This window comes from Loxodonta africana, chromosome 19 (genome assembly GCF_030014295.1).
Source record: "Loxodonta africana isolate mLoxAfr1 chromosome 19, mLoxAfr1.hap2, whole genome shotgun sequence".
Classification (NCBI taxonomy): domain Eukaryota; kingdom Metazoa; phylum Chordata; class Mammalia; order Proboscidea; family Elephantidae; genus Loxodonta; species Loxodonta africana.
In genome coordinates this window covers 17596749-17608927 of record NC_087360.1, presented here as the reverse complement: position 1 = coordinate 17608927, position 12179 = coordinate 17596749, and the positions used below count along the sequence as shown (strand labels likewise).

The following is a 12179-nucleotide window of genomic DNA, read 5'->3' as shown; positions in this document are numbered from 1 at the left end:
ATTGGATCACAAGAGTTCAATCCCATTGTGCACGGGGTCGCCATGAGTCGGGGGCCATGAAACCATTTTTAATAACTCTTTTCACCACCTGAGGGACTCCTGGAGCGGGCATGTTGTTGTTAGGTGCCATTGAGTCCGTTCTGTCTCATAGCGACCCTGTAGGACAGAACAGAACTGTCTCGTAGGGTTTTCAAGGAGCAGCTGGTGGATTTGAACTGCTGACCTTTGGGTTAGCAGCCAACCTCTTCACCACTACACTATCAGGGCTCTGGAGTGGGCATACATCTTGGTAAATGCCTCAAACTGGGTTATGTGTGTACCCTTCATGATTTTGGTTGTAACTGAGAACCAACTATACTATTACTAAATATTTGTCTTTAAATGGAGCCATACACCTTATTTGCATGGTTCCACCCACATAAGGGTGCCACGCACCTTATTTACACTATTAACAAGCTATCTGATCCACTTGGTGGGCCACAACCACCTCATCTGCATAGTCCCACCCAGTCATTTGGTGGGAGTTACAAAAACTACGGCTGTAAGGGCCATGTTAAATAATTCACTGCACCACAACATAGCAAAAGGAACAACAATGCATTTAATCTCTGATACAGCACTTCCACTTCTAGGAATTGCTCTTGAGGAAGTAATTAAGGATTTAGCTACAAGGATGTTCTCAGAATCACTAATTACAGTGACAACTTGGAAATAACTAAATTTAACTAGGGAACTGGTTAAGGAAATACTGGTACAGTCATGTCATGGAATACCACTTCACCCAAAGAAATGCTGTTTTAGAAGCAGATTGAATGCCATGAAAAGATGTTCATGAAACAGTACTTGGTAAAAACATAGGTTTCAAAGCAGTGTGTAGAAATATAAAAATATGTATTTAAATATTATATATATATGTGTGTTTACCGACTCAACAGCATCTAACACCATACATATTTAGCTAGAGAACATACAGCTAGAAGATTCTATGATGAGCAACTATTGCTTTTAGATATATATTATAAAATATATATATTTTTTATATATATAAAACATAAAGAAAATTTCTATGTCGATATTTTAAATTACAGAGCTCATTCTAGTTATGTATTCTCTAGCTAAATATGTATTTTTTTGTTAGGTGCTGTTGAGTCGATATATACACACATATTTAATGCTTAAATATATATTTTTATTCTTCTAAAACTTTTTTTTCTCCCTCCTTTTTCTTAACCTCTTCTTTCTTCCTTTTATGGATTGAACTGTGTCACCCAAAGCTGTGGTGAAATCCCCTGGTACCTATGAATGTGACCTTGTTTGGAAATAGGGTCTTGGAAGATGTTATCAGCTATGTTAGAATGAGCTCATACTGGGTCCTAATCCAATCTGCATGGTGTCCTATAAAAGAGGAGGAGAGACACAGGGAAACAGGTAGAGAAAAGTCAGCCACGTGAAGATGCATGCTGGGAGAGACAAGAAAGGACCTTCCCAGAGAGACCTCAGAGGGAGCGTGGCTCTGCCGACACCTTGAATTCAGACCACCAGCCTCCAGAGCTGTGAGACAATAATTGTTCTTATAAGCTACCCAGTCTCTAGTATGTTGTTACAGCAGTCCTCAGAAACTAATGCACTCCTCAACATCAACTAGTGCAGTGCCAAGCTTAATTTGTTAAGTGGGTCCTTAATAAATGTCCACGCAACATCTATTTATTGAGCACCTATTATGTATAGTGCCCTGTGCCACATACTGGAAGAGCAGTGAGCAAGACAGACATGGCCCCTGCCTTTCTGAAGACTAGAGTCTAGTGGGCATAAGAGTTATTTAATTACATTGAGCACTTCAGGATGCTAAGAATAGATCTTAATAACAGAGGCCCTGGCATAGTCCAGCAGTAGGTAAAGGAATGGTTTTCTGAGGCAATGGCTTTTAGGTTGAAACCCCCAAAATAAGGATGACAGCATTTAAAGCTGTGCCATCCAGTGTGGTAGCCACAAGCCACATGTGGCTAATGGGTACATGAAATGCAGCTAGTTGAACTGAGATGTGCCATAAATGTAAAATCAACGATGACAAAAGTCAACCTATAGGACAGAGTAGAACTGCCCCATAGGGTTTCCAGGGAGTGGCTGGTGGATTCAAACTGCCGACCTTTTAGTTAGCAGCTGAGCTCTCTCACACCACTGTGCTGCCAGGGCTCCACAAAATACACACTGGATTTTATATGAGACCAAAAAAAAAGAGTGTCTCTCGTTGATACTTTTATATTAATCACACATGGAAATTATAACACTGGATTAAATATGTTATTAAAATTAATTTCACCTGTTGCTTTTTACTTTTTCTTTTAAATGTGGCCACTAACCAGTTGCCGTTGATTCCGACTCGTGGAGACCCCACGGGTATCAGAGTAAAACTGTGCTCCACAGGGTTTTCAGCGGCTGATTTTTTCTTGGGAAGTAAGTCACCAAGCCTTTCTTTTGAGGCACCTCTGGGTAGACTTGAACCACCAACTTCTAGGTTAGCAGCTGAGTACATTAACTGCACCATTCAGGGACTCCAGTGTAACTATTAAAGCCATTGCCATCGAGTTGGATTCCGACTCATAGCGGCCCTATAGGACAGAGCAGAACTGCCCCATGGGGTTTCCAAGGAGTGGCTGGAGGACTTGAACTGCCGACCTTTTGGTTAGCAGCTGAGCTCTTAACCACTATGCCACCAGGGCTCCGCCCACGTGACAGTCCAGGAAACCAAAATCATCAGTACAAGAATAGCGAATGCTTGTTGTTGTGTGCAGTCGAGTTGATTTCAACTCACAGGGACTCTACAGGACAGAGTAGAACTGCCCCATAGGGTTTCCTAGGCTGTAATCTTTACAGAAGCAGATCAGGAGGTCACTGTAACTACTAGAAGATTCCAAATTACATATGTGGTTTGGATTCTATTTCTATTGGACAGTGCTGAGTTAGAGAGTGCTTTCTGGGTGACAAGGACCATTCTAAGTACTTAATGGGTAACATCTTGTTTAATCCTTTTAGAGATGATTCTAAAAGCTATTACTAATCCTCACTCTATAGAGGAGGAAACAGGCAGACAAAGTAAACCGCTAAGATTAACCACCAGCAAAGAGTACAGCTGGGATTTGAGCCTGGGTGGAGTCAGCCCCAGGGTCTGTGCTCTGAACTGCTACGCTACACCACTGAGCAGAGAGGCCTGTGTGCTGGGACTGGAAGAGGCATCCACTGTAGCCCAGGCGGAAGGAACAGCACGTGTGAAAGGAGGACATTCAGAAGACTAGGTGGACCGGGGTCCATCTGGATTCCAGGGAGGGTCTGCTTTCTTGGGAGCTACTATTACCTCACCGTGGGGACTCTGAAGTCAGTTTTTGCAGGGCTGTCTGTCTGCCTTGTCAATGCCAGTTAATCTTGAGGAAGCATGAAAAAACCTGGATTGAGTCAAGGGAGTCTGATTACTGAGAAGACAAGGTCTGAGGGAAGGAGGTGGAAGAGGGGGAGGAAATGGATCCCAGGGGCTGTTAAACTAGTTGCTGTGAAGTCAATTCCGACTCATGGCAACGCCATCTGTGTCAGGGTGGAACTGTTCCCTAGGGTTTTCAATGGTTGCTTTTTCAAAAGTATATCTCCAGGCCTTTCCTCTGAGGTGCCTCTGGGTGCATTCCACCACCAACCTTTCGGTTAGTAGCCAAGCGCTTAATGGTTTTTTGACACATAAAGACTCCAATTTAGATAATAGGTATATAGTATCTGTCTTTTGGAGTCCCTAGCTAGCACTCGACTACTAGCCAAAAGGTTGGTGGTTTGAACCCACCCAGGGGCACCTCAGAAAACGGGCCTGGCGATCTGCTTCTGAAAGATCACAGCCTTGAAATCCCTGTGGAGCACAGCTGTACTCTGCACACACGGGTAGGAATCAACTAGGCCACAACTAACAACGATAACAGCAATCTGTCTATTCAGGCACTCAGTTGCTGAGTGTGTGGGGGCAGAGCCCCTCTGGGGTCTGGGATGGCAATGAGATGATTCAGAAAGCTGTGCCTGACATGAGTGTGACATTCTGTAGTTTTCCCTTTAATATCTGAGGTGGGGTCCCCTCTGCCCCATGCAGAGTTTTGGAAATGGCTCCCTCTCGGGAAGGTAGATGTGACGAAGATTAAGAAGTACCTCCAAGTTTTGGATCTGGGCCTCAAAGCCCGGGCTGTGAGCTGGGGACAGTTCCTCCAAAGGCAGGCTCCCAACTTTGTCTGGTCCTGATTTCGGGCCTTCCGGGGAGGTGACTTACCAGGAGATGGACACAGAGGCAGGCCGACAAATCTGACCTTGTAGTGAACTTCTGATGACTGAGTGACTGATGGGTGTCAGGCAGGCACATGTCGGGTGGTGAGCTATGAAGACAGGTGGACAGACCTGTCAGCCAGACGGTCGTTCAGCCACGTGGCTTTGAGATGGACAGAAAGACCCCAAGGTTTGAAGGCCCCAGCACCTCCCACCTGCCCGCTCGGCCGCTAGGGGGCGCCGCCGCCCCGCACCGCCCAGCTGGGAGCGCGCTCGCGGGCCAGCGCCGGGGGGGCGGTGCCAGCGTGCGCACGGGGTGGGGCCAACATGCTGGCGGGGCGGCGGGGGCGCGGCGCGCGTGCACGCGGGGCGTTCGGAGGCGGGGCGGCGGCGCACGCGGGCGCGCGCGGCGGTGGCGCGTTCCGTTTCGGGCCGAGGCTCGCGGCGGAAAAGTTGCGGGGCGCAGAGGAGCGGCCCCGGGACGGGTAGCGAGCTCGACGCCGAGCCGGGTCCCGGCGCCCGCGGCCTCGCCATGGACGACCTCGGTGAGTGAGCGGGAGGCCGAGGGAGGAAGCAGCGAGGGGCGCGCGGCCCCGCGCCGGGCGGGCGCGAGCGGGCGGCGGGGGCGGCGGGATCCCACCCCTGGCAGCTTCGTCCCCGGCGCATGTCCTCTCGCCCCGGGCTCTGCGGGGCCGGGATCCCGGCTGGGCCTGAGTCCTGGGCCAGGCCGGCCCGGCTGTCGTCCCCACAGCCGCCACCCCCCGCCTCAGGGGCGGCCCCTACGTCCGGAACCCCCTATCTCGAAGACCCACCCCCATTGCCCAGACCAGCCCCAGGGACCGGCCCACACCTCAGGGACCCACCCCGTCCGCCGTAGGGGCGGGACCCCCACTTCCTGGAGCGGTCCACTTCCTCAGCAGTGGGACCCTCACTTCACTGACCCCCACCCCACCCCACAAATCTGCCACCTAACTCGGGGAGCAGCTGCCTAATCTCTTGCGTGGCCCCTAACTTCCGGTCCCCTCCAGGGCCACCCTCACTTCACAGACTAGCACCACTATTTCAGGGATAGCCCCTCCACCTAGGAACCCACCCCTATAATTTCACAAGTCAGATTCACAAGTTACGGTTGAGCTTCCCACGACCACACCCCTGTTTTAAGGACAAGTCCCCCAATCCGCCCGACTAACCCCCTACTTCAGGTCTGGCTGCCCCGTTTCTTGGGCCGGTCACTCCAGTGCAGTATCAGAGCCCTCTACCTTCCTGACCGCCCTCCCACTCTGAATCAGTCCCTCAATTCACAGACCAGCCTCTCCCCCTTCGTATCACAGACTAGCCTAAACCTGGAAGGGTAAACTGGGGAGACAGGACTCTCCCCCGCAACCTAGACCCTGGTGAAATGTCAGGGGAATGAAGTGGGAAGTGGGAAGTGGGCCCCAAGGTATGGCCATGAACTTGTCCAGACTGGCAGGACCCTCCCCCCTCCCCCCTCCCAGCATCAGACCCTGCTGGAACCCACACAGGTAAGGAGGGCAGGATGCCCAGAACAGAGTTTTACTGTTTTCATGTTACTGGAGCCTTAAGACTACTACTCTTTTCAGTGCACCCCCTCCCCAGGCTCGATCTGGTGTTAGGGCAGGAGAAAGTTTCTCCTGGAGCCAGGCATTGAACCCAAGGGGGTTGGTGCCAGGGTTCTAGGAATGCCTTGAGTGGCCGGTACCCCGGGGAGGGGGGGAAGCTTCCCTTTCTCTCCCTCCCCTTCACGCCTGAAGCTGCAGAGCACTGAGCTATGGCCATGAGGAGGGAAAAAAAGAAGTTTCTTTTCTATAGGACCCTTGTCTTCGCTCTCTGGACTGTGGGTGGCTTGTGTGACCACTGATGCCTCCTCTGTCCCAGCACTGAGGAGTAGATTCAACAGACAGGACTGGTGGCACTAAGACTGGCTATTTGTAGGCATTGGAGTGCCAAGTCGGAGCCCTGGTGGCTCAGCGGTTAAGCGCTCAGCTGCTAACTGAAGGTCAGCGGTTGAAACCCACCAGTTGCTCTGCAGGAGAAAAATGTGGCAGTCAGCTTCCTTAAGGATTTACAGCCTTGGAAACCCTGTGGGGTTGTTCTTCTCTGTCCTGTAGTGTTGCTATGAGTCCCAAGTGACTTGAAGGCAACGGGTTTGGTTTGGTTTTGGAGTTCCAAGGGGGCAGGGGAGAGGACTCGGGCTTGACCGCTCCTTGCCAGCTTCCTTTTGGGATCAGGGTGCCCCTGAGAGATCCTGGAGCTGGGGGTAGTGGAGGATCCCGCCTGTTTTGCAGAGCGTGGTGGCTGCCAAGCATAGTTCTGCCTTTGGGTCAGACTTGGCACCTATTTTTCCAACGCATTCAAGGTTGGCATGGCTTCCAGGCAGGTATTTTTTCTTTTCACATCAAAACAACTAAGCTGAAAGGAGGCTGGGGGCTAGTCTTTGAGTCCGGATCCGAAAGCCTCAGTGCTTTCTCAGCAGGGACTGGGGAGCAGAATTACAGTTTCTGAAATACTGATGTGGTCGTGTTGCCTTTAGACAGCCCCGGTGCTGTTTGAAGGACTGAGAAAGGTCTTTGTAGAGTTCGCAGCTTCTGAACTCCGGAGTTCGTGTCTTCTGACGGTCTCCCATTTAGGGCCAGGAAATGGAGTACAGTCTCTGAAAGGAAAGAGTACAGTGGCAGAGGGAATTGTAGGAATTTAAATTCGCTGCTTATGGATACTTTCTCATACCTCAACTTGTTTCGTTCTCACAACAGCCCTTTATAAGAGCCCCGTAAGGCTGCTGCTGGAGTCCCTGGGTGACACAAATGATTACGTGCTTACCTACTAGCTGAAAGATTGGTGGTTTGAACCCACCCAGAGGTGTCTCAGAAGATAGGCCTGGCAGCCTGCTTCCAAAACATCATGGCCTTGAAAAGTCTATGGAGCAGTTCTACTCTGCACACGTGGAGTCGCCATGAGTTGGAATTGACTCCACAGCAACCAACGACAAGGCAGTTGCTATCCTTACTCCCTGCCTTTTACAAATGGAGAAAACTAAGACTAAGAGAGGTTGCCTGAGGCCGTACGGCCACTAAATGACAAAACCACGACCGGAAGCCCAGTCCCTAGCTCCTAGATTTGCAGCTGTTATGTACCAAGAGGACTTTCTTCCTGAGGAGGGGTCGCAGGGGAGTGATGGGTGCCACCTGGAACTTCTGTGCCTTCCAACGTATGCTCTCAAGTTGCTTGGGTCCTGGCTGCCCAACTTCCTTGGCCTGAGGTCCCAGGAGGCCAGCGCTGCCTGGCTGACCAGAGCCTGGGGTGGGAGGAATGGGGTGTGAATAGGGGAGAGGAATTTGCCTCAGTGCTCAGACTCCATCAGCTGTCTGCATGGCTGCCCACACACTGCCTGTCAGCTGTTTTTCTTAGCTAGGGTGGACACAAAGGCCAGGCCTCTTGTTTTTATTTTTCTCCGAAGAGTGCTTTCAGCTGTGAGCCTCCTAGTCCCTAACACAAGGGAGAGTTTACGGTCTGTCCTGTGGCAAGGCCAGAGGGGGCAGAGCCTCTCCTGTGACTTTGTTTTTTGGTCTTTAAAAAAAACAAAAAATAAAAAACAGGAGCGGGGGAGAATGTTCCTCTCCCCCGAGCAGCCAATGAGAGACTTACCATGTGCTGTTTAATAAGTTACAAATTTATAGGTCTTTGGGCAGAAAAACATAAACACAGAGCACCCTGCCCTGCCCTGTGTGTTCTTTCCACTTTTTGCTGTGGGGTAGCTGCTGGTGGCTTTTCTCATTACTGTTTAGATGCTGGTTTGGCCAGGAGTTCGCTCTGTTTGAGTTCTGGCCGGAGTTTCCTGGACAGTTTCCACAACACTGAGGTGCACTCTGGTTATGTTTGCTGACCCTCCTCGTTGCCCTCCCCTGCTTCACGATCTTCATGTGGTTGGGGCTGAGGAGCTCTGACTACAGCAGTGCTCCAGTAATGGCCCCACAGGCAGGCTGGGAGACAGGCATGGTCCTCAGCATTCTACAAAGCGTGTTATCCCTGGAGTCCTCACAACCTTTCCTAGAGAATGTTTTGTCTCTGTTTTATGGGTGAGAAAACCCGAGCTCAGGGAAGTTCAGTAACTTCACCCAAGCCCAGCTGTTGTTGTGTCAGTTCTGACTCATGGAGACCTCATGTGTTGCAGAGTAGAACTGTTCTCCACAGGGTTTTCGATGATCGAGTTTTTAGAAGTAGATCTCCAGCCCTTTTTCCTGAGGTGCCTTTGGGTAGACTTGAGCCATCAACCTTTTGGTTAGCAGCCAAGCATGTTAATCATTTGTACTTTCCAGGGACAACTCAGTCAAAGTTAGTTTTACATATACAGTGTGTACACACACACACACACACGAGTCGAAATTGACTCGACAGTAATGGGTTTGGTTTTTTTGGTTTTATATACGTATATGGAGTCCTTGGGTGCCACAAACAGTTAAGCACTCAACTACTAGCTGAAAGGTTGGCAGTTCAAACCTACCCAGAGGCACCTCGGAAGACAGGCTTGGCTATCCTCTTCTGAAAGGCCACAGCCTTGAAAGCCCTATGGAGCAGTTCTACTGTGTACACATAGGGTCGCTATGAGTTGGGACTGACTCAGTGACAACCAACAACAACATATATGCAGTGAAGTAGGGATTTGAACCAGGTTCCAGATCTGGTCATCATTATCATAATAAGGTAGTGAGTGCCTGGTGACTAACGCAGGGGATGAGCCATTGGGCCTGCTGAGTAATTGGCAGGTTTCTTTGTGTTGCTACAGGAAGGGATAGTTACCTTTAAAGTTTCTGCCCTGGGGCCGTCCTCAGGAAATGCCCTGTATGGCAAAGGGAGGGTCCAGTTCAAGTCTTTATGGCTCTGCCTTCCTCATGCCCATCAGGGGAACAGCCAGCTGTTGGCAATGCCCAGTCTCTGCTGAAGTCTGGACATGTCTTCTTTCAACTTCTCAGCAGTCCTGACCCTTTGGAAAACAGTGCCTCATTGTCCTTGGGGGTAGTGTTGGGGTGGGGGGCAAGGGACTCGCCTGGGGCATTCCAGGCTATGAAGCCACCCTGTTTCCATGGAAAGTCTGGATTTATGCTTGCTGGACTGTGGTGCCTCTGTGTGTCAGTCCAGGGTCAGGGCACCCAGCTGCTGGGTCTGAGGAAGATGCAGCTTTTGCCTGTGAGCGAGGGTACCCTCCTAGTAGCTCTGTGACAGCGCCAAGTCTCTTGGGCTGTGACCTAGTTACAGCCAGGGCCGGGACTCCAACCCTGTCATGTTTGCTTCTTAAGCAGGTGCTGTTACCACTGGCTGAACTGTCTGCTGCCTGGGCAGCCACAGCTTGGTGTGGACAGGCTGGGGCCATAGCCCACTCATTCTGAGTTCATCTCAGCTTCCTGAGGTACACACCTGAGGGTCTGTCTCAGTGTTCCTTTTTCCCATCGTCCCCAGTGGTGACCATACATTGGTGAGGCTGGGTGTGCCCTTGGCCAGAGGGGCTGATTGAAGGTCATTACCGCTGGGGTGCTGAGCAGCCTGCCTCCCCTCTGTGGTCATGGTGCATGGAGTGTGCATGGAGCTTCCCTTGGGTCTTAACTTGTTTCAAGGCCAGAGATGCTGAAAAATCTTCTTCGCAGCTTTGCTCTTATTCACGTTCCAGCCCTCCTTGGGTTGCTCTGCTCTCAGCACCTTCATTAATAATAACAAACAACTGTAGAACACTTTCTTTTTTTGGAACAGTGTTTACGGAATTCTTCCCTATGATATTTTTTGAGCACTATGTGCAGGACCATGCTGGCTTTTTTTATTTGTTGTTTCATTGAATTCTCCTGTCAGCCATATGAGGCAGGTTCTATTACTGTTATTACTACCCATTTTACAGATGAGGAAACTGAGGCACAGAGAGGATGAGCCCACCTACCCAAGTTGTGCAACTAGTGTGTGGCAGGGCTGGGATTTGAATCCGGGTAGCCTCGCTCTGGGAGTCCCTGGGTGGCGCAAATGGTTAACATGCTTCGCTGCCAACCAGAAAGTTGGAAGTTCGAGTCTACCCAGAGGCTCCTTGGAAGAAAGGTCTAGTGATCTGCTTCTGAAAAATCAGCCATTGAAAACCGTATGGAACATGGTTCTAATCTGACACACATGGGGTCACCATGAGTCAGAATCGACTCTACAATAGTGGACTGGCTGCCTCACTCCAGAGCCTGGGCTCATAACCTCTTTTTTACACTTCTATTCATGGTACTCAATCTGACCTTGGTTGCCCTTGTTTGGTTGTGTCATTTCTGGCATGCTAAAGATCTTTTCTGTCCCGTCCCCACACCTCTCGTTCTCTGTTCAGCCTCCCACTTCCTTTTCCTGTTCTCTCTGCTTCTTCTCTCTCCTTTGTTCTTTCTTGGGACACCAGGGTCAAGATGGGATGCAGGGTACTGTGGCTGCTGCTTCTCCCTCACCGGTCACCTCTGTAGTTACCACTGTCCCTGGAGATGTAGCTACCTGCTTTTATGTCATCCGAGGAGAACCTGGGACAAGTCCTCCAAGGTCTCTCTCTCACCATTTCTGCCTGGGGATAAGAAGCCTCCCCGCGGCCCTACCACCTGTCCATCACACGGGAACGCATGCTGGCACAGTCCTTGTCCTTGTCCAGGTGTGTGTACATTGCTGTTTGAAGTGATTCCGTTTCCAGAGAAGGAAGTTTTTGAAAACTTTTAAGTTGGAGAATGGTGAATGAGGAACGTCTTATGGGAGAGGGAGAAAAAAATAAATAAAAAGAATCAGGAATCTGAGTTCTCTCGGAAGCTTTGACTCAGCAACTGACTAAAATGGCATCCAGGGGTGTCTCCTCACCTGGAATAGCCCAGGGCCTCTACAGCCTCACAGGGGCCACTTTGCTTTTTTCAGTTTGGGTCTTGCTGAGAGTCTCACATCTGGCTTGAGTGTACTTTCCCATCCCGATAAGTCATCTAGCTAACTAACTGATGGCCTAACCGGTGGGGCTCAGGGCTGGCTTTTCCAGGGAAGCCTTGGATGTTGGGCCCGTGGCAGCCGGAACGTGCGCTTGGCAAGGGCGGCCACAGTCTGGCCAAGCTCTGCAGAGCTGTGGTGACCACGTCTTCTCTTAGAAAGTGCCTTTTCGTGCTTGCCTCTTGTGTGATTGTGGTACTGTGGTTTCATGGGAGAATGCCCTTATTCTTGGGTGCGTGCTAAATTATTTAGGAGTGAAGTGTTTTGATGCCTGTGACTTAGTCTTAAATGATATAGTAAAAAAAGGGAGGTAAATGCACGTAAAAAACCAAAACTCATTGCCGTCAAGTTGATTCCGATTCATAGCAACCCAATAGGACAGAGTAGAAGTGCCCCATACGGTTTCCAAGGAGTGGCTGGTGGATTCGAACTGATGACTTTTTGGTGTATATGTTTATATACGCATATATATGTGTGTGTGTGTGTGTGTATATGTAAAACCAAGAAGCCCTGGTGGTGCAGCGGTTAAGCGCTTGGCTGCTAACCAAAAGGTCAGTGCTTTGAACCCATCATTTGCTCCACGGAAGACAGATGTAGCAGTCACCTTTTGTAAGGATTACAGCCATGGAAACCATAGGGGGCAGTTCTGTTCTGTCCTGTAGGGTTACTGTGAGTTTGAATTAACTCGATGGTAACGGGTTTATATGTATAACCAAATCCATTGCCATGGAGTCGATTTCGACTCATGATGACCACACGTGTTACAGCATAGAACTGCTCCCCAGGGTTTTCTTGGCTGTAGTCTTTGTGACAGTTTGCCAGGCCTTTCTTCCGTGGTGCCTCTGGATGAGTTTGAACTGCCAACCTTTAGGTTAGTAGTCAAGTGTGAACCCTTTTGCTCCACCAGG

General features: G+C 50.1%; 1 protein-coding gene across 1 annotated transcript in view; it reads left to right on the top strand.

Moving 5' to 3' along the window:
- Window positions 1-4712: 4712 nt before the first annotated feature.
- Window positions 4713-12179, top strand: part of PXN (paxillin) — a 48722-nt gene continuing 41255 nt past the window's right edge. Inside the window, exon 1 of the mRNA XM_010598930.3 lies at window positions 4713-4832. Coding sequence (XP_010597232.2) covers window positions 4820-4832 — 13 coding nt within the window. The 5' untranslated portion in view covers window positions 4713-4819. The remainder of the gene's footprint in view (window positions 4833-12179) is intronic.